General features: G+C 41.7%; 1 protein-coding gene across 1 annotated transcript; it reads right to left on the bottom strand.

Annotated features, from left to right (window-relative positions):
- Positions 1 to 9,614: 9,614 nt before the first annotated feature.
- Positions 9,615 to 22,792, bottom strand: ecsit (ECSIT signaling integrator). Its single transcript, XM_030780550.1, has 8 exons — positions 22,743 to 22,792; positions 14,640 to 14,800; positions 14,089 to 14,494; positions 12,895 to 13,118; positions 12,254 to 12,311; positions 11,801 to 11,949; positions 10,747 to 10,867; positions 9,615 to 9,972 (listed from the first exon to the last, which is right to left on the bottom strand). The coding sequence occupies exons 2-8, from the start codon at positions 14,775 to 14,777 to the stop codon at positions 9,698 to 9,700; spliced, it is 1,371 nt and encodes a 456-aa protein (XP_030636410.1). The 5' UTR covers positions 14,778 to 14,800; positions 22,743 to 22,792; the 3' UTR covers positions 9,615 to 9,697.
- Between the last annotated feature and the right edge of the window lie 209 nt (positions 22,793 to 23,001).

Below are 23,001 nucleotides of genomic sequence, written 5' to 3'. Positions count from 1 at the left end.
GTGTTTCAGAAAGAAACGGGAGATTAGAGTGGCCTCTAATTACTTTAAGGTTACTTAAGGTTAGGTCTTTTAAGTAAAGGCCTAATCACGGCTGTTTTAAAAGCAGAGGGTAGAACGCCACGTCATATTAAAATTATAAAAGGTAGGCTTTTGAAGGACATTTCTACTGGCTGTTAACTGAACCTCACATCATATTAATATAATTCAAAGACTATTGAACCAGTCTGACATCAAATAAAATAAAAAACAATACACTGAAAATAATGAACATACCTTTGCTCCAATGTGCAAATCAGTTTTCAACTCGAAACATTGGAGGGGGAATGTCTTGCTGCTCTGAATCTGCTCCGTTGGCAATGTTGTCTGGTTCACTCTCATCCACGTCCTTACTAGTTCTCCCTGTCGCGGACATCACAAGCCCTGTTCACACCTCCGATTTTGGTGATTCGATCTCAAGTGGACAGCTCTAAGTACGTCCGTTTACACCTGGCTTTAGAATCCGTGTCTCGAGCGAACACTTCCCCGCTCTATATGCAAATAAACAGGTAAATCATTCCCAACAACACGTTACCCCTTTCACTGAATTTCAGTTTTGCTTTTTTGATCGGAGATAGTGCTTATGACACTTGAGATGTCAGACATATTTGGTGATCACTGTTTTGGGACATTAAGGCTCGTTAAGCTGTTTTCTTATAATGGGCGTCACTGGAGATGAAAACGCTTAACGTGAGATAACGATTTTGATTTTTCTGACAGGAAGAGGCGTTTCTGACAAGAGGTGTCCGGGAGAAATGTGGTGATCATTTGATCGCAGTTTTGGAACATTAAGCCACGTTAAGCTTTTTCACGTTACACGTTGTTCTTTGGAATCGGCGGAAGGCATCAATGCACTTCCCGTGTCTAGCCTGTCGGAAATTAAAAGAAGAAGAAGAAGAAGAAGAAGAAATCACAACAATATCCATTTTGTCTGTTGTTGTTGTTGCCTGTTGTTACAATTTAATATGATGCTGTTGCCGAGCGAATGTGTACATACACGAATGAGTTCGTACTTCCGCGTAAACAGAGGACGTCAGTTGAGTAGGCGGTCGTTCAATATGATCGCGTTTACACTGCTATAAGAATCACATGCGGTCATATACGGTCCAGACCACCTCCGAATGTAGTCTGAGTGATCGGATCTGGATGTGTTTACACCTGTACTTTTGAGCTGTCCACTTGAGATCGGATCACCAAAATCGGATATTATTGCAAGGTGTAAACAGGGCCACATTCAATAGACGCCTTTTCTCCGCGGCCGAGTCTCCCTTACATGTCTATTTGGTCTTGTTACATCTTTTACGTCCTTTTCGTCTTGTTACGTCTGTCGTCCATGATATGCACCGATGGATAAACCAAGAGATCATATATGTGTTATTCTCCCATCTATTTAGGTTGGAATCGGTCTTGATGTTGGGAAGGCGCGCAACAATGCAAAATAAAAATAACTGACAATTCCCCTTAAATGCATTAAAACTAAAGTAACGAGCCTGTTTTGAAAATGTAAGGAGTAGAAAGTACAGATATTTGTGGAAAAATGTAGGGGGTAAAAGTGAAACGTTGTCAGAAAAATAAATACTCAAGTAAAGTACAAATACCTGAAAACTCTACTTAAGTACAGTAACGAAGTATTTGTACTTCCTTACTTCCCACCTCTGGCTATCAGGCTATCATGCCAGGCGAGGCAGAAGACCTCCAGTTAGTGGCGTGCCAGTTTCGCTCTAATCTTCTACACGCTTGCTAAATCACACATATATCGTTATTTAACCAGGGTGTTATATATTTACGCCTATTTTTATCGTTTGTGCTGCTACCATATCTAATGCATTACGGAGGGTACAGTTTACACTGTCCGTCAGATCGTTCAAAGACCCTTGTTGATCATTGAAAGACGTGGGGGCAGCGGGAAGCAAGTTAGTGAGCGCAGCAGTGGTGGAAGCATTAATTCGGTGAGGCTTCATCTAAAGAGAAATAAAGACCTGGCTTCAACCAAGTTCACAAAAACCCATCATATCAAGGCTAAGATCAGTGATCGGATTGCTGATCAGCAAGGCCTTATGGGAGAGCGATCTAATATTAATAAAACCTAACTTCAGGGTTATCGGGCTTACAACGATCAAATCGGAGGAAGGGGTCAGTTGAACTGGAACTAAGCTGTTGTGAGATATGGGCTGTCTGACTCTAGACCGAAGTGACTTGCGTGGGCGTGAGAGTACGCTAATAGGAAAAGCCAAATTGCTGCTGGCAGAGGGATGACCATAGTGCAAGTTATGTTGTGCAGCTGAGGCTTAAGGAGGGAGGTAGTCTCCGCAGAAGCCTCTCTTCTAAATGAATAACTAGTCATATTAATCTTAGCCTTATGTTACTCTTGGTCAAGGTTATCAAGTTCAACCGAAAGTGTCACACTACAGATCATTGCATAAAAGCAAGACCAGAATGAATGACTGGTTATTTGCTTATCATTAGCTCATTACAGCAGTTTTCTTCAGTTTAGTGATGATTCTGGGGTGTACAGAACATGGAAGACCCCTTTCCTAAACACACTAAGAAGATTCGATTAGTGTGCATGTGAGGAAATGGATCTTTTGATAAAATGGCTAAGCCTGAGTCCTCTGACCACGTAAGAAGAATCACGGAAGTTACATGTGCAAAATGCACTGGCATTGTTTAAGGTTCTGCTACGTGAATCAGAGATCATTTAGGATCCCTCTTAATAAACAAATAAATAATAAATGGGCAGAGTTTTCTGAAAATTCTGGGACCATACCATGCTTCATATGCTGGGATAACTGCTGATGGAACTACATTCTGCAAAGGCAGAGGGATATCTACCAGGTCTGTTATGACAGGTATATTATGGCCTGTGGCATTATTCCTGCTCTGGAGAAATTACCATTTCATTTGCAGGAGAAATATATATCTCTAGGGTTCAACAATAAAGAAGGGAACAGAATATCTTTTCCTCCTCAGTGGTTCACAAGAATTCATCTGCCAACAGGCAAAGTAGGGAAATGATCCAAGTCTGTCCAGACAGCCCAGGGCAGCAGGATACATGAGACAGAATGAGCATTGCCATGTTACACACGCTAGAGCCCTGCTATTTCAGTGCACCAAACACAACTATAAACACCTCCCTCTCCGGTTCTGCCAGCCACCATAGAAGACAGGAGAGTCCAAGACCCTGCAAAACAGCATCCCATATACAACAAATGTAAACCTCCTTGTGTGTTTTGAGAAAAGGCGCACAAATGATTGCCAGGCCTTACTAAAGGAAAAGGGAATATGCTCTGGAAACCATTGTTCCTCTACCTAGTTGGCCCAAAATTGTGATGTACCTGTTAGGCATGTAAAAGGCAGCAGTTAAAGTACTGTACTGCCATACTGTAGAGCACGGTAGGGAGGAAGAGGAACCTCTGAGGCCTGATGTGACTTCCAGTGTACTGAAGTGTTTGGAGAAGGTCTGTGTGAGAAATCATGCTCAGAGATCTGCATTGTCCCAGTTCTTCATTTTTTCAACATTTGAGAAAAACTTCCTAATCATTAAAGACTTACGACAGAGACTTACACATTCAATGACACCAGTGGCACACAAAATTACTTTGCTCAACCACCCTGCTCCTCCTAGGTGTAGACACTGTGTGCTCACAAAGTGCGCAAACAAAGTGTCTAAAGAGATAAATGGTTTCCACCTTACACACAAAGGCTCAACTTGGGATGAATTACTATTGGTAACATCTGCACAGACTACAGTCACTGTGGGTCCATTTTGAACACCCTACAAATGCGTTTGACAACAGATGTCCCACTGTTTTTCCCCAGTTGCTTTCAGGTGAAGGAAACATACAATGATAACATACAATGTTCCTCCCCTCCCTTTATTGCTGCCATGGGATAGACAAAACTTTCTACAGAAAAAGAAACACTTGGAGGTTTGGGTCTATAGTGGAACCAGCTTGGTTTTTAATGAGGACAAAGCTTGTAGATGCTTTGTCCTCAAGATCGTGGAAGATTAGATCACAATGTGTAATGGCTTTAGCTGGGTTGTTGATGCTAGCTAAATTCCTCATGAATAGTACATATCTACTGCAACCCAGGATCAGCAGATGGCATGACAGTAACACATGTGAATGACATATGTGCATATGTAAACAGTATTTATTCTTTTATAAGTGAATGAGCTAAAATTCAACCGTTCACATAAAAATCACCTGAAGTTTAAGTTATTAATTGGTATCCCTGAAAGCCCCTTGTCACGCTGGTGGTGTGGTGCAGGACCCAAGTGCAAGACACGATGGTTGAAGGTGACAAAACTGAGGACTTACTTGAACTGAAGATCCAAATACATGTGCAGACCAGGAACAAAAACCAATAAACAAAAGGGTGCAGCTTGACAGTGTGCAAAATACACAAACAACGATAGACCACACAAGGACCCCAGCAAGACACTTCTGTTTCCTGGGTAGAGACGGCTCCAGCTCCTGACCTGGGTGCGCGGGGCTTCCCTCTCTTGGTAGGTTCTCCAGCCCCTAACCCGGGGGGGGAATTTTTTTGGGGGGGGCTCCCAGCCCTAGACCCAGACACCACATGGACTGTGGTGCTGGGCCCAACCATCTCTAGGGCTGTGTCCGCTCCTGGGTCTCCTGTCTCTGCCACCCTGAATCCCCCTCTTCAAGCAGTGACTCCGAAGGCTCCATGGAGGGTGCGCTGCCCAGCGCGAGGAATGTGCTGCCCGGCGCACCATGGAGGGTGCGCTGCCCAGCGCGAGGAATGCGCTGCCCGGCGCACCATGGAGGGTGCGCTGCCCAGCGCGAGGAATGCGCTGCACGGCGCACCATGGAGGGTGCGCTGCCCAGCGCGAGGAATGCGCTGCCCCGGCGCACCATGGAGGGTGCGCTGCCCAGCGCGAGGAATGCGCTGCCCCGGCGCACCATGGAGGGTGCGCTGTCCTGCCCTGTCCTGGTCAGCTCCCGTGCTGACGCCCTGTCCTGGTCAGCTCCCATGGCCAACGTCGAGGCTGTTTTGAAGAGTCTGCTCCGTTCCTGTTCCTCTGCCGTTGGGAAAGTCCGTTCCAGTCAACCCCTCATCTGCTCAGCCGCAGAGGGGACCCATCAGCAGCACCTTCGTCATCCCTCTGTGCGCCCCCCCCCCACCCACCCGGTCTGTTCTGAACTTTCTGTTTTGGGCTGTCTGGGAGCCGCCCCTTAAGGGGGGGGCTCTGTCACAACCTGCACCTTCGTTTTGGACTTTTAGGTTGGATATGTCTTGTGCTCCCGTTCTGTGTCTGTCTCCGCCCCTCACCTGTACCTGTTTGTCTCATTATTAACCTTGTTTAGTTTCAACCAATCCTGTGTTGCCCTGTTCAGTTCTCCTTCTATTTAAGTCCTAGTGTTTGCCTTGTACTTTGTCTATCGTTGTTTGTGTTCTGCGCACACTGTTATGCTGCACCTTTTGTTATCGGCTTTTGTTATTAGTTTGCACTTGTATTTAATCTTCTTTTGTCAGTAAAGTCTTCTGTTTGTCACCTTCAACCATCGTGTCTTGCACTTGGGGTCCTGCACCACACCACCAGCGTGACACCCTACATATGTGTAATTAGATTATGTGCAATTAATTAGGCTACGAACTTTAAAGTACACAGTATGATCTATAATAGTAATGAAATATAATATTTTACAGAGGGAGAGAGGTGTGCAGTCATTTCTTTTTTATGTGTTCAACAGTGGATGACTGTAAAAAAAAAAGTAGAAGAACTTGAGGGACATGTATAGGAGAGATAAGGCAAAAAGAGAGGGAAAACACAAGAAGTGATACAGGTGCAGTCATGGCGTCCTTTGAACACGAGGTGGTGAGTGCCATAAGGCAAAGTACGCCCGCTGCAGAGGATCGGGACAAAATGTTTCTTCGTAGCCTGTTGTCCCAGCTACAGTCTTTGACCCCAAGGAGGAAGGAGGCAGCGAAATTCAAAATTCATCAAATTATTTATGAGGCCCAGTGTAGTCAGTATGAGGAAGAGGCACAGCTGACAAGCCAGTAATTTGGAGGTCTAGATTTTGTTTTGTATTTGTTTGGCATTTGAATATTAAAACTTAAGTTCAGCAATAAATGTATGATTCCTTTTGCAGTTATTTAAAATGAAAAAGTTTGCTTTACACTGTTTACAACACATGAAGCTGCATATGCATGTTGGTGGGTGGCAGCTGTACCTTGTTGAAGACATTTGCATTTGTGGTTAATAACATTCCCCCATATGATTAGATTTCAAAAGGTGATGTCTAATTGTGTGTTTTGCAAGATAACAAACTATACATATCTTCAGTGCAGCTACAAAGGGGTAAAAAAGGACACTTCACATCACCATAAAGAGGTTGCCTGACAAAGTCATATTAGGGATAGACTACATGTAAGTATGTTAATGTAATGTAAATTAGGATAAATTATTTTATTGTGGTATTGACTTTTCAATTGAACTTTTCAGATTTGACAGGTGGAAACAATGCTGTTTTTTATCTAATGTGGGAGGCCCTCAGAAGGGCCTTTTTGTAGGATGCTTATAACATCGGTTGCCGGGGACTGCGCCCTCAGCAGAGAAGTAGGAAACAAAGGTCTCCCTCACACAAATTGCCTCCCGTGTGGCACTGTTGGTCCCTACTCTTCTGGCCTCCCGAAGTGCTGAAGCTCCCTCTGTCACACCAGCTACTACTTCTGTCCTTGTCCTTGTGGTCCTCTGCATGTAGTCGTGCAGGAAACAGGTGACTTTCACACAGTCTTCCACGTTTGGAGGGCTGATGCCGATGATGCGCCTGTACATCCACCACTGAGATGAGAGAATACCAAAAGTATTCTCTACTATCATCCTGGCATGTGAAAGCCTGTAATTGAAGACCCTGTTCCTGCTGGAGAGGTTGGAGCCAGGGAAGGGCCTCATGAGGTCTCTCCGGAGGGGAAAGGCCTCATCTCCCACAAAGACATGGGGCACAGGTCCCAGATGCTCTGCTCCTGGCAGCAGAGTGTCTTCAGGCAGATTGAGTGTGCCATCTCTCAGGGCTTGACCAAAGGGGGAGTTAGCCAGAGTCCCCCTGTTGCTGCTCCTTCCGTAACTGCCGATTTCCAACACACGGAGGCAGTACCAGGCATCTACAACAGCTAAGAGGACTATAGAAAAAGTCCCCTTGTAGTTGTAGAATAGTGATCCAGAATTCCTTGGAGCCTGGATCACCACATGCTTCCCATCGATAGACCACACACAATTTGGGAAGTTCCAGCTATCTCCCACACGATAGCTGTGGGCTATGGGTAGGAGTCCCCAGCTGACAGGAATCTATTGCAACAAATGTGTTACTTTGGTTGGCTTTTTATTCAGTGGAATAACTGCATTAAATCATGCCTCCTGTAAAATAGTTTACACTCACTGTAGGCAAATGGTGAGCCGTTCAGCAGGAGAAATGGCTCGCCGGGAATTTGTATCCATCTTTGCAATCCAGGGTGCCACCTTTATGAGCAGGGCATCAAACTAGGTTCTCTCCAGCCTGAAATAATTCTGGAACCTGCCATCATCCAGGTGCAACTCCTGAACCAGCTGATGGAATTCACTGTGCTTGTTTCAGGTCTGAAGAATACTGTGTACCTATATGGATCTCTGGTGGCGTTGTCTCCATGCATGGGTAGTGGCGATTGCGAGTGCTACTTTGCGGTCCATGGTGAAACAGTAGTGTTTGAAGTAAGATCATACTATTTATAGGAAAATAAATTCCCTCCAAAACATATTTTTCTGTGGGAATGCACCTGATTTGTTCACGTATATTTGGCAATAAAATAATAGGTCTGCCTTTTACAAAATCCAAACATTCAACTCCATGATGAATATAGCAAAGATGACGTAAATATGGCATATAAATAAATACAAAATGTAATATAGATTTACTAGTTAATACTTTTTCAGACAATTGATGCATCTCCTGTCAATACATTTGTATCCCACTTCCTCAAAATTATATTAGTCACGCCCACAAGCAGGCTGCAAGCAACAGCTAGGCAACTATAAGCGGCAGCCACTCAGCAACTTGCCGACAAAAAGTCGCCGCCGGTGTGAGCGCAGGGTTAGGGGTTTGTAAAGAACTTGGCACCGAGCCATCCAGCTCAGATGGCACAGTCAGATACTTTACAGAACGAGGTTGCATCTGGGTTTTTAAGCCCACTTGTGCATCCCATATAGGTGATGTGTGGGAGCTAATGATTGACATCATATTCCATTGAGTGCAGGACCTCTAATTCCAGTGTCTTCTGATCCAAAGGCACCATTCATACTGAGACAAATCTGTCTTCGGTGCCTTCTGGTCAGATTGTTGATAAAGACCTTTTTAAATGTCAGTGGAGACAAAGGCACACAAATGCATTCTGGAACTGCTGGAGAACCCATTTACCCCTTAAGCACAAAACAAACAGGAGATCTCTTAATCCAAGATATCCTCATCAATGAAAGCCAAGTGAACGGCCCATGGGTGTTGTCACCAAAGCCATTCAAGGCAAAGATAAAATGGTCAAGATTGTGGAACTGAAGGTTTTATGTCAGTGTGGGATCAAGTTCTTCCTCTCTCACCAGGACTGAAAGGTTGAAAGGTCATATGTGATATTTTAACAATACCAACTGAGTGTGTGATTTCTACTGTTATTCTTTTAAAATTCTGGCACCACCTAGAGAGTAGTTACAGCTTTAGTTATGTAAATTAATTAAGGTCATGTGAATTAACAAGGAAGATACAGGCTATGTAAAAACTGAAATATAGTTTCAAAAAGAACAGAAAGGGCCAGTCTTGGCGGCTCAGTTTTCTAAGGTGAATGAGGTACTTCAGTCTTTGAAAGGACAGGTCAGGTCCCAGAGTCCTCTTTAGACAGTTAAGTCATAGACAGTTCACTGCTATTGTTATTGCTCCCAGCTTGTATCAAATGCATCACTAAGGTGTGTTGTGCATCAAATATACTTCTATGACAAAAAATTATTCTAAAATTAAATTGCAGATTTGACTTAACAGCTAGTGTCCATGCTCAGATTCGCTATTTCTACCCAAGTTCATCATAAAATTACTGTTTTCATTCTTTTCCATTCTTGTTTTGGTAATCACTTTTATCAATACTGAAAATTTATGTTGGTGGAGGTTACCATATAAACATGCTCAGACCCTATAATCACTGCAAACATCATGACTCACTCAAATTCTTCTGTGCTTCCCATTTCAAAGCAATGTCTCCTAAATAATGCCCTTTAATTAACTGCCAATCCTGGGAGCTGATGACAGATTAACAGAACTTGGTTTCACTGTGTTAACATGTAGACCAGGGTTTATCCATAGTATGACTGGGAATCAGTCTGAACATTCACATCTGAGAAAACTGAGTTCTGAAACCTGAGAAAAGGAATGCAACAACACAACCTATGTACAGACAATAATTTATTTAATTCATTATCACATATTACACTGCATTATAACACACTGATTCCAGGTGATCCAGTCCAGAACTATCTATTAATATTCACATAAAAATAAAATAATTTGTGTATGGCTGGGTACAGCACTTACAGATTAAATTCGAAGCCATTTATTGCAATGTGATGGTCTAATTGCACGGTTCTCATGCCATGGTAGTCCAACAAAACTAAAACCATTCACTGCTGCACACGCTCTGAATGACGGTGTTCCTCTTCTCTGTGCTCCACTTCTGTCTCTAGTTCAGGCTCTGGTTCTGGTTCTGGTGTGGATTCAGGCCCTTCGCAGGCCTCAGTATTGGTTTGGAGCTCTCGTGTACCAGACTCCAAACGGAACAGTGTAGGGATTCTGCCCAGGACTGGATTTGACTCCTGTAGCCCAGAAATCCACTTTCCCAGTGTTACCTGATCACCCTGATCAGTCATGCACATGGCATAGATTGCTCCTTCAGTCACTTTGGAAAATAAGAATACCACCCTTTTAAAATGCAGTACCATGAGTGGGGAATCACTCAGAGCACCTGGTTTGTGTGTCTATACTGGAAGGGACTCAATTTTAAGGCATCCTAAATCAAGTGATGCCAATGCAGGGAGATTTGGGGCAGCTTTATTTTCAGTCCCATTCATCAGCTGTCTCTGTTCAGACATCAGAATGTAATTTTGATTATTTTTGTTGAATCAATTTGCTGTCATTTTTATGTTTCTGTGCACTCATACACTTGGGTGAAGATGACTTATCTGATCTTTTACCCATTGCTCACTTAGTGGATCCATCAGTAGTCTTCTCTGTGTCATGTTATATGTAAACATCCAAGTTTGGGTAGTGCTCAGAGGTTTACACTCTGCTGCCTGACTGTAGTATCCGTCTAATGGACTCCTGTCAGTGAAACAGCCTGCTCCTGCCCTAGATTGACTTTAGCGGTAAACTGATTCAGTAGCAGAATCACTATCAGTGGACTACTGGTTCTAAGTTCTTAGGTCCCTCATCTGTAAACCTCAAATGAGCAACCCTACAGTTCCTTCCTCAGCCACACTCAAGTTTCTTCCTATTGCTACCTTCTTAAATGGTTAGAGAAAAGTTAGTTCTACACCTAAACTTTCTTCAGGCCAACATAAAGTCAAAATGAAGTCCAACTCAAGGTTTTATCATCTGTTTTGGTTTTGTGAGATTTAAATTTTTGAAAGTATGAAATATGTTCTCAGTAACACAAAGCATCAGTAAAGCTTACCGTCGTCTACATCAAAGCTGTCATCATCCCCAAGGTCTCGCTCCAAGTCCAGGTCCAACCATATGGGGTAAAACAGACTTTGTCCTGGACCACAGAGTTCTGGATCATACTGCTCCTCCAGCTGAAGGACAAAAACAACAACCATGCATAATCATGCATTATCGTACAGTTGGACAGACAGGGCTATATTACAGCAGAGCATCTCAGCTAACACCAAAAGAGAAACCATCCAACAGTGTTTTTTCTATATCCTGTGCTACTGGGCAGTTTTGACGTTTGTTTTTTAAGACTTGTGTTTAAGACTTGAATAATAGCTATTAGGCTTAAATAAGTAGAGAGGTGAAATTTAAATTATATCTGGTTATTTTTAAATTATTCTGGCTTAGATAGCAACTTGTGTGTAATCATTTATCACTGTGATCAGCACCAGCTCATTCCAGGTTTGTGTTCATTCTGATTTAGCTTAATTCACTGTAGAGAACTTGCATGCATAAGACCTTGGAATAAGTTCAGTCCATATTTGCCATGAGATTCCTGTGGTTTTCCAGAGAAACCACACAGCCTGTGTTCAATTCTGACAAAATGGTTAAAATAAAAAAAGAAAGAAAGAAAGAAAGAAAGAAAGAAAAAGTCTGAAAGTTTTGGGGGTTTTTTTTACTGAGGGGAAAAAAAAAAAAAACCACACACCTCCCTCTTCCTTTGCCAACACAAACTAAGATCTCTCATTTTCCCTGTGCGTTCTCATCTTCAACTCTTTCATTTGTTTTGTTTTTTTTTTTCACAACAATATCTGTGACAAAACCAGTTATCAGGTTATCATTCACTAACTGTCATAGTATTAAAGTAATGAGCCTGGCACTAACTGAGTGTCTGACTAATTTAAATGGTTCAAAAAGTGAAAATCTGGCAACATGGAGGTTCTCTCTCAGATGCCACTCATTCTCTAACATAACACTGATACAAAGTGGCAAAGACTCTATGCCCCATATCTTGCGACATAAGTTGAGTGATATTTTGGAATGCAAATATAGAAATATAAACATAAGCTTAATACCTTCTCTTCAGCTGGAATAGGATCAGCTCTCAACACATAATAATGAACACAAGTCTTTCTGAGCCACAGTGGAAAAGGCCCTTCCACAAACACTGGTCTGCTAGGGTTATGTTTTGCCAATAGTGATTGTTGCTCTGGGCTCTGAATACCTAATAAGAGAGATCAAAAGCACAACGTATACAGTGTTTACAGTCACGATTTTGACATAAATTAACAAACTAAGTTTCCCATTCAGTGGGTTTGTCAGCTCAGTCACTAATCACAGGCTTCTTGTGCAAACACTCATCCGGGGGTGGTAAAAACCTCAAATATTCCCTTTATTCAGGAAAATGTGATACATGTTTTGTGAAGGAGGATTGTCATTAATTTGATATTATCACACATATAATAATATATCATATATAAAGGTAAACTCTGACATTGTATAAAATGTGGTTTTTGGACTCTTTATACCAATGACATACGGCAGTGAGACTTCTTCTCCTGTTTCAGAGATGTCAGTTGTAGGAAACTAAAAGAGAGAAAGATGAAATTAGTAATTTTTGTTTTTGTACTTCACAAACACAGAAGAAAAAAAGAGTTTGTAATTACATGCTTCTTAGTACAAAGGCACAGAGGAAATGTGCTGTTAGCCAGTGTCTCCAGCATCGCCCTTTGCTGAAAATTCATTCTCCATTGAAGCTGTCACTGTTTGATTACTTCAATGTGATGTACATGCTGCCAATAAGCAAAGTCAATTGAGAAATAATATGAAATATATGACACATAATGTGCTAGCTGAGATCTCATTTTCAGTGATAAAAAAAAGAACAAACAGTGTCATCCAGAAATGTTGTTGTGAACAATATTGACTGAATTTTACAAGTTAACCTGGTAAAGAAACCTTCTGTTCATTAGCAGCACAGCTGGTCTTGGGAAGCTGCAGCATGGGAATTTATTCATTAATGGCAGCTTAACCAAAAGGATTTTTTGGATTTAATGAAGTGTTGTCGTGGCTTATAGGGTCTGCTGGGACTTAATGCAGATCTAAGGACTGCTCCATCACATGGTTGTAAATCAGAAAGCTGATTTATGACATCATTGCTCACACTGACCTGATAAACAGTGATTTCAGCATCCAAATCGTTGGCAATACGTGTGAGGCTGAATTTTGCGAGGTCAACAGGGTCCTGTGGGAGGTTGTGAGGAATGGGAAAGGGGTTGGCGTGTTTGAACTTAGGGAACCAGTACATGATACGCTGGTACTTCCGGATCGGATGGCTCTTCTCCCCAAATATCTGAACCAGAAGGACTTTTGTCTCCACATTAGGCAAAACTCCTGAATCCAGAACACACACACACACGTTCAAGACTCCTGAATCCAGAACAATCCAGAGTGTGAAGAGGACAAAGTCAAACAGTCAACATCTCCAAGCACAGGCACGCTAGTCTTACTCAGACATAGTGCTGAGGTTTGCATGTTTTTTAAAGGAGAGAGGCCAGATAGTACAGGCACTGGAAATGTGTGTACAGATATACACCTTATGTTATTACCAGTATACTAATGACCTTATCTTATTACAAGTAGACTAAGGACCTTATCTTATTACCAGAAGACTAATGACCTTATGTTATTACCAGTATACTAATGACCTTATCTTATTACCAATATACTAATGACCTTATATTATTATCAGTATATTAATGACCTTATGTTATTACCAGTATACTAATGACCTTATCTTATTACCAATATACTAATGACCTTATATTATTATCAGTATATTAATGACCTTGTTATTACCAGCATAATAATGACCTTATATTATTACTAATGATACCCCAGCTGGGTCAGAATAGTGAAGCGATACTGAAATGACACAGTCCAGTTATTTCAGTTCTTCAGTAACTTCAGTAATCTCACACCTCACTGATTTAATTTTTTTTTTTTTGGAACACAAATAAAGGCAAACTGGCTCTTCATTTAGCTCTTTGCAATACACTGACTTGTTCAGTAAGAACAATAAGAGAAATAATAGCATTTAGCAGGTGAAATGTTATGTAATTGTGTATCCAAATGTATTCAGCATTAAACAGTCTCGCATGTAAGACACGCATGTAAGGCATGAAAAAAGACTGTCCTCACCTAGCATGAAGTCACTCTGGTTGTGGCTAAGTTTAAACACATACGTATACTGTATGTCAACACAAATGTGCATGAGCCAGCGAGCATGTGCACACACACACACACACACACACACACTCTCTCTCTCTCCCTCTCTCTCTCACACACACACACACACACACACCGTAGCTCTCCATCTGTTCCAGTAGCTGCACCCCGCACTCTTGCTGTCGTGGGTAGTGGTTAAACATTCGCTGGATGAAGTTTCGGGGAACAAAAACCTCTTTGGGGAACACATCCAACAGTTTGTTGTAAACAGCAATGTCCCTCTCAACGCCAAACTCTGGCATTTTCTTCAGTGCAGCGTAGATAAACTCCACGTGACCACGACGTCGGATGTCCTTTTTGTTGAAGACATCCACCACTCTGTTAAACGTGGCTTTGGTCTTTGAGTCTTTCGCCGCCTGCTCAAACAGATCATCGTGTGTGACCAGAGATTTCTTCTTCCTCTCATCCTCATACTGGTCGATGTCTTTTCTCACTGACTGGGCCTTGGTGAATCCAGGGCTTCCATGGAATGACCTCATCACCTTATGTCATTACAAACAGACCAATCAAAATCCACAAGGTTCAGAGTTCTATTTAGCTAACACATAGTTCACAGTGTGAGGTATTTGCTGTTACAGACCAATTCTCAACTATTACTGTCAGACATGGAAACGTTTACACACTTACCTGGCCATGGCTGAAGCCTGCAACCAGGGGATGGGCTACAGCTCTTCGATGTAGGACAGCATGCTGGAGTGAAGTGTTAAAAACCGAGTCTAGACACCTCAAGCAGTGAGTGTGTAACAGACGCTGAACCGGGTTCATGGTAAGCACATAAAAACAGCCACCTATGGGAGATATGACAGCTAAATATTGATTACTGAAAAAGACCACACAGCAAAACCTACGAAGATAAATCAAAAGGCTCATCAAATACTATCAACAGCCTTATATTTAGGACAGTTTGTGCTCCAGCCCTGAGGAGTGACAGGACTTCTCCATTTGCCCTAATCTAGTGTCGTGCCAATGGTATGAGGAAAATCTGGTTAATGGTTCACTGTGAATATTAGACTTAATACTAATATCACTTTGCTGTGACCATTACCTTATTTTGGAACCTGAACCCAGTGAAATTACAGATATTCTGAAAAACTCTATTTATAGCTCAGTGCTCTGAACACTGAACCTAGAAATTATTCAGAATAACTCTTCATTAGCCATACATATAATAAATAACAGCATTAAAGTAGCAAGTACAATAATACTCTTCGAATTCACTACTTCTAGCTAACTAAATTCCTGGAACACCACATTCAGTCACTAGGAAATAACTTATCACTTACTCAAGGAGTAGGAATACGAACGTACACGCTTAATACAACGATCAAATTCAAACGGTACAGAATGAATCTAATGTTGAATAAATTGGAAATCGGGTGGAATTTAGGCACATCCGCTATACACACACATACAACAGCATGTAAACTACTAACAAGAAGACAAACAACTAACGGTAACAATAACAATATCCTCGTTACCTAAAGTATGTATGAGTGAACAACTACGCGAGCATGAGGCATTACTCACGAAGAGGCACGCTTAACCAAAAGAACTATCTGAGTGATGTTCTAGTGGAGTTACTTACACACAAAAAGGGGTTGTGAGGAAGGGAGAGAAAAGGGATGAGGAAGAAGAAGAGCAGGCCCAGCCACGTTCAGGTATGAGAGACCGGAGTTACTGAGGTTGGTAGTTGGAGACCGTGAGCGAGACTTCGTGTCGGTGCCGAGAAAGTCTTTTAGCGTCGCGGATCTTCCGTAGCGGTGAGCCTGGGCCGACTCTTCGTGGAGACGAGCAGGACAGAACGGACGGACTTACATTATGGCTGATACAACTGGAGCTCAACTGGAGCTGAACCTTAGCACAGCTGAACTGAACTGAAGGATAGCAGAGAGTCTGGCATTTTATCTGATTTGGAGACGGGGGTGTCTCTGCCTGAAAGGAGGAGACACTCCTTGCAATTTGGGAAGTATTAATTTGAGCTCGGTTGAAATAATTTTACATAACTTTTTCCCATTAAAGAATAGTAAAATTACGGCCGCATACTCGAATCTACCGCATTTTATGCTCCCGAACAAGACCAAATATGGTTTCTTTACCATTAAAAACAGCACAGCTACACCAATGGTCATACAATTAGCTGCTCATGACTTGGCTCCTGGCTATTTTTAAGTTTTACCGCGCATTTATGACTATACAAACAGTTATGCCTCGATATGCGTATTTAACTGATAATATCGTACGGTTAGTTTAATTTTTCTTTTGCTCTACATAGTTTGTACCCGAATGGAGCAATGCAGATGGGGCTTGTGACATGGTCTGAATTCCATTCTCACAGGGAAACTAACCTCCCGAGGTGATCTAGTCTCCTTCACAATTAAACATTATCAGCATTTGAGCAAATGGTCTGGGGGTTGCTGCGCTAAAACATCAAGCCTGGCGTCTGTGAAGTGTTACAGCGAATGGTTTCTGCTTTGATATGCATTGGTCCTGCACGCAGGGAGGCCTGGGCCATGAGGAGAGAACTGGGATCAAAGGGGATAGGGATAGAGAGGCAGAGTGAGAGTGATAGAAATAGATAGGGAAGGGTGAAAAAGAGGGAGAGAGTTTACACAACTGCAACTTTAATTACTAAAGAACACTTATGGTTAACACATGTCCTTTTCTTTCTGAAAGCTGCACAGTGTCCGCCCGACACTAGTAAGAACACACACTAAAAAAAAACTCAACGAATCATTCTTAAGCTCATGACTGGCTCAGTCAGGTGTGTTAGTAACAGACACAAACACCTCAATGGGTTCAGAGTGTCTTCAAGGGTCTGGCCATTCACCCACACAAACACCTCACTTACTCATTCATCAGGCAAAAATGCAAGAGCATTAAATTAGTCGAAGAGCACACAATGACTTGTTTAGGACTTGAAACATAAGTTTAAGCACTTGGACTTTACTTTGGACTTGGTCATCCCTGACTTGGGACTTCTCTGTCTTGACTTGGTACTTCATCGTTAGGACTTGAAACTTACTTGTTACTTGCCAAATAGTGACTTTGTCCCACCTCTGATAAGCAGCATTCCATTGCCAGTGTTATACATTTTTAATGGTTCTTTTCAAAGAATCATTTTGACATATTGTTGTTGACTGTTTGGTGAGGGGCTATTCAGTGAGTGCTTACACGCATGTGTTTGCAGATAGGCCTGTAACAATTATTTGATAATTGTCTAACCACGACTTTTTGATGTGATTGCAGTTTCTTTGTTGAACTGTGGTTAAAGCATTTTTTTAATGGGATGGTCAAAGCATAGTCTCACTTTTGTTTGCACCCATCACTTTTGTTTGCACCCACACATTTCTAATGCCCGCGTGCACCCTGTAGCACAACAGCACAGTAGCTGTCCTATCAGAGGACGCCTCGCCCACACTGATTTACATGCTGCCCTCAAGTGTCTGTCGTACAAACCTACTGCCAGAAATCGTAATTACAATGGCTGTGTCTGAAATGGCATACTAGTGTAGTGCATACTGCATACTGGCCCAGTATACACTGTGTACTGCACACCACTCCCCATCCTAGTATACAGTATGGTATGCAAGTATTAGAACTTTCGTGTACTGTACTACATTGGTTGGGCGATTTGTTCTGTTAAAAACGAACAGCACACCACTACAACAAATATCTATCAAAAGTAGCCCTATAAGAAAGCATATGGAGACTTGTTACACCAAAATATGCAACTGATACATTTATATTCTGAATTGCAGCTGGAGTTGAAGTTGGAGCCGCTTCCGTCGCTGTCCGCCATGTTTTTAGACATTTTTGGCAGTTGGAAATCGCCAGAGTAGTACATCATCCGGGTAACTGTCGTGTACTGCAATTTTTTTTTATTTTTCATGTACTACATACTACTTACTACTTTTACGTCAAGATCAGTATACGAGTAGTATGCAGTGTACCATTTCAGACACAGCCATTGTTTTTATGGCGGATACCCCCCCCCCCCCCCCCCCCCAAAAAAAATAAATAAATAAAAATAAAAAAAATGAAAAAATAAATAAATAGGACAAAGTCTTGGGCGACAGAGACAGACTGAAAAGGAGAGGATACACATCAGGTGTGGTATTTCAGCTTCAGGACAAAATAAGCACGATTAATTAATTACGTTAATGCAATTCAAGAAAATAACCATGAACAGATGTTTAGAAACCATGTTCACCTCAATCTAACTTTCTGTTTATGAAACGAACTTTGCTGAAGCATTGTCATACACACACATTTAATGTTCAACACGACAGTATGCAATAAATTAATTCTTGCCATCTATTGATGCCTTGCCGTGCACCGTACTTGTTAGTGCCATCGCCCTCTCCACAGCACAACTCGGCAACTTGGGTATCATTGAAAAATTCGAGTTTCCCCACTTTAGTAATTACGGCTTTGTTTGATCATTCACGTGCTCAGAACTCGTAATTATGATATTTCCAATAGCACGAGGGCCCCAACAGTTGCAAAGTCAAGTCGGCTTTCGAACGTTGAGAATCCAAATGGAGTTGGGCCGTTTTGTGAGAAGCGCTGTTGTACCTTTGAGAAATGCACACAACACTAAACCGATGCATGTTTGGTTTTCACTGGAGTTTTCGTTTACTGTTGGGGAAAAAACATCGCTTGACACTGTCCCATTGGTCATGTCAAAATGCGGATGAGTCTGCAAGCCCAACTGAGTTCAGCTAAACTACGATTGGACAATCGGTCATTTGGGGAGTAGAGGGATAGAGGGATTAGACTATCAAACACAAAAATACAATGTTTCACGATAATATAGAGGCGTGGTTTACTTCATAGGCTGTGTACTTGTGTCATTACATTATCTGGGTCACATAACAGTGAAATAACCAAAAGATGTGTCCTGGGAGTCATTCAAAACTTTAATTTGTTTGAAAAATAATAAATAAATAAATATTTTAAAAATTTGACCAAAAGAGACAATTATATAGTTAATCACAATTATTTCTTAGACAATTAATTGTACTGCAACACTTGGAATTGTTACAGCTCTATTTGCAGATTTCATTAATATCTATTAAGTTGTATATTATGCTGCTCTGTAATCATTTAGTCCTACAATGACCACACACAGATGACCCATATCAGTAACAGCTAGTATAAAACCAAGTATAAAACAGCTACACAGACTGCAGGGATACACATGAATATGAGCCACTTTCATGTTACTTTCTGTTGTCTTCACATAGTTAAATGTAATATTCATTTAATTTATAAAGGAGAATAATTTTCTACCAGCAAGACCCAGAAGTGTGCTGTGGCATGACACAGAGGCGTCTTAAGAGGGTTAAGGAAGAAAGCCGGTAAGCCTCCGTTCCTCTGATGCGAAACTCCTGTCTGTACCATGCAGGACCAAGCACCGGACCTGGGGCGATAGAGCCTTCTCAATTGCTGCTCCCTCCCTCTGGAACTCCCTCCCCCAACACATCCGAGACTGCACTGAACTATCATTATTCAAATCCTTCCTTAAAACCCACCTCTTTCGAACTGCTGTTAATCTATGATTAACACTGCGTCTTATACCCTTTTATTGCATTGATTTTACGACTTTTTAAGTCAAGTGCTCTTATTTCATTGTTTCTTATGTTCTCTTATTATTTTTCTTATGATTATGATTCTTTTACTGATTATTTTATGTTTGTTAAGCGTCTTTGAGTGTCATGAAAAGCGCTCTACAAATAAAATGTATTATGATTATTATTATTATTATTGTCAGGGGCCATGAAAAAAACAGAGGACTGTGCTGTGACAGGGCACAAGACAGAGAACTCTCCTGACAAGATAACTGGGACATAGAACAGCAGCAAATTATGTTTCTGCTCCATACAATGTCCTGCCTACACCACAAAACTCCACGCACTCCACATCTTGGCAGAGAGCCCTGATCTGTGGAAGCCCAGCCAACCCCTGAGCGTGTACTCTCCTCCTGCCAAGCCAGTCTAATCAATGGGAACTTCAGGTGGCTACACAAACACATTCCTGACAGCTGGTCACGGCAATGGACCAAGCTATAAGGAGGCAGAAACCTCTTACCTAAGGATCCTGTTTCATTCATTTTATGAGGTCAGGAGAGGCCACAGCAAAAGGGACAGGGAACAGTAAGACCCTTGCAACAGTAAGTGACTGGGAGATGAAGGTGGAGCTCAAAGAAGCAGTTAAGATCCTCAGAGGACTTAATTATCAAAAGTTTCAGTTCAGACACTGTCCTCTGGTGTAGGGATGAGTGGAAGCTCAAAAAATATCAATCCATTATCCATGGGAAAGTGGACGAGGGCATGGAATCCTTGTGGGTTCAGCTACTGAGGTTTCCCAGGGCAGTCACTGAGAGAAACCTTGGGACAGCTTGGCATTGAAAGACTGTCAGATGAGAGGCTGGAGGCAGATGTGAGGAAGCAGAGAAATGAGCAGGTAGTGTGGAGGAAGGGCTGAGTTGAATGACCAGTGGAGGACACACTGACTGTATAGTGTGTAAGCAGACTGGGCACAGGGATGTGAGAAAGCAGTCAGGTGAGCCGGCCGCAATGACCGCCACTAAATTTCAGATATTAGGTAGGTTGCTAGCTAGCTCTGAGGTCATTTTAACCTTAATTTTGCTTAATTTGCCAAACTTCTGAGTTGAACTGAGTAAGATAGCAAGTGCTAGACACACATTTAATGGATGTTTTCTGTTTATTCAATATCTCTCATTTACCCTAGGCCCAGTAGACACTGTATTTGTGCTACAGAGGATGAACACACTGAGTGGAGTGGATCAGTTCTCTGTAAGAGAACCTTTCCTGTTTAAATGCTAAGTGGGGATTCCAGCAGCTGTTAATATTCTATCTAAAGATATTTCTGTAATATATATTATTACTGGTTTTCCTGGTATAATTCATTTAAAAGAAAAAAAAAAGACAAATTGAAAACTTGCCGGTCAAAATGTCCGGTAAGAATTCTCATACAAAACATAGCTATATCGGAGACTATCCTTAAATAGGACATTTGTGTTTTGGAGGAGAGAGTGACGCAGCTTATGCGCATTGCAAGCTGCATACACACATTGGACACGTTTGATTTCAAGTTGGCAGCAGAGGAAATGAAAAAAGGGAGAAAATAAATTGTTACCTGGTACATCAGATGCTATGTAGGCCTAGCCTTTTTAAAAACAGGTTACAGATGTTTCGTAATATCCTACATTTTAGCGGCTAATGTTGAGGTTTTGCTCAATCGTTACTGTTCATTAAATAGTCAAACTGATCTGAGCTCGTTGTCATTCTTTCGTCTACCTAGGTGTTCATTGTATTCGCGCTTACTGAAACGTGACCGGTAAGTTTCAGATTTGTCAGGTAAAATAAATTCTTTCCGGACACCGGACTGGCAAGAAAAAATCCAAGCGGAAACCTTGATATATACATGCTTCTCTCAATATGCTACCTAAAGTTTCCAGCCTGTATTTCTGTAGGGGCAGCAAGATATGTCATTCACTGACACATTCTCTTTCAAACAATGTAAACCGATTTAATAGTATTATTACTAGTTCAGAATCTTTGGATGCAGATAACTGCATCAGAACTAGATGTCTTTGTTCATTAGGTGAGTGTTTGCGACTGTATTCCTTTCCAGCATGGCCAACCAGTGAAAGACCCTAAAGGATCCAGGCACAGCCTGCACAGCTGACCAACTCTGCACTGATATCTACTGTACATGTTCTCTGTAATTCAGCGTTTTACCAACAGAAGGTGAATGGAGGATTCATTGAGTGCTCCCTGCACAAAAGCAAGAAAGATCTGTGGTTAAAATTATGTTCCAGTAAGTGAAAAGGGGGTAAACACAGAAAAAGGCAGTATTAATGGAAAAGTATTGAAAAGTCGGTATCTAAAAACGGTAAGTGAATATCCATGTGTTGAAGTCTTACACAGGCTTCATTGGTGCTCCAAGTACACAAACATTATAAGCCTTTGTAGTTAGAAATGAGCAATGAAAGACCGCATTTCTAAATCCTTTACGCATGCACTATGCATATTACAATGCTCTTAGAGAAACACGTTTCCCTATATTGCCAGAAATAACCCGTATCTCTTCAATCTCACATGACTTCAGCTCGAAACACAAGCAAATAACACTAATGTAATCAAGGAAATCCAAAAAAGTGCACAAATTAACTGTAGTTGTTGTCATTTATGGCTCCTGAAGTTAAAGCCAACACCTCAAACATTGTCCTGGGAACCCAAGCATTTTAGCTCCAGCTCACCTTAGATTCAAAATATTCATTTATTACTGAACCCATGGCCTTTTCAGCTGACTGTATTGTTGTTAGGTATTAATCAAATGTGAACTGTAGTGCGTTCCATGCAGTTCTTCCACTGCTTCACTGCACCGCAACACTTAAATGCGAAAAAGACATCAGGAGGTGTTACAACCGGAGGGGATATAAGCTCTTAAAGATTTTCTTAGTGGCTCTTTTAAAACACAAAATCGCTTACCAAGACCCTGAGTTTGCTGTTAGATAGTGACAGTCGGGCTATTGGATAACACCGCAGAAACGAGCGGACTTGGGCAACGGAGTGACACTACTTTAAGTCAGCGGTGTCCATCATATCACACCTCTATATAATAACAATGGTAGAGTGAAGTTACTCCTTGTTAAGAAATAAATCGTGGGTAAATATTATGTACTATGTACCAAATACTTACAGTGAAAAACCGATAAAGAGTAAGATAGCCTCCTCTCCTTCAGCCACCGGAACGCGCCCTCTATGCCGTCAAGACTTCCTGGTCCAGCTAGTGTCTATGTACCTCTACGACGTAGAAACTAAAAACAGTCTTTTTTGTTCCGCTAGTCTTAGCAGTACCTGCTATGCGAAATATCACCCTTAGATGGCAGAGAGGCACAAAACGAAATAATGTCATGATAGTTGACGTAAGTCACACGGTTTCTCAGGAAAAGTTAACT

The sequence above is a fragment of the Chanos chanos genome, chromosome 7 (genome assembly GCF_902362185.1).
Source record: "Chanos chanos chromosome 7, fChaCha1.1, whole genome shotgun sequence".
Taxonomy (NCBI): Eukaryota; Metazoa; Chordata; class Actinopteri; order Gonorynchiformes; family Chanidae; genus Chanos; species Chanos chanos.
The sequence above is the reverse complement of the archived record's forward strand: the minus strand, read 5'-3'. Positions and strand labels throughout refer to the sequence as shown.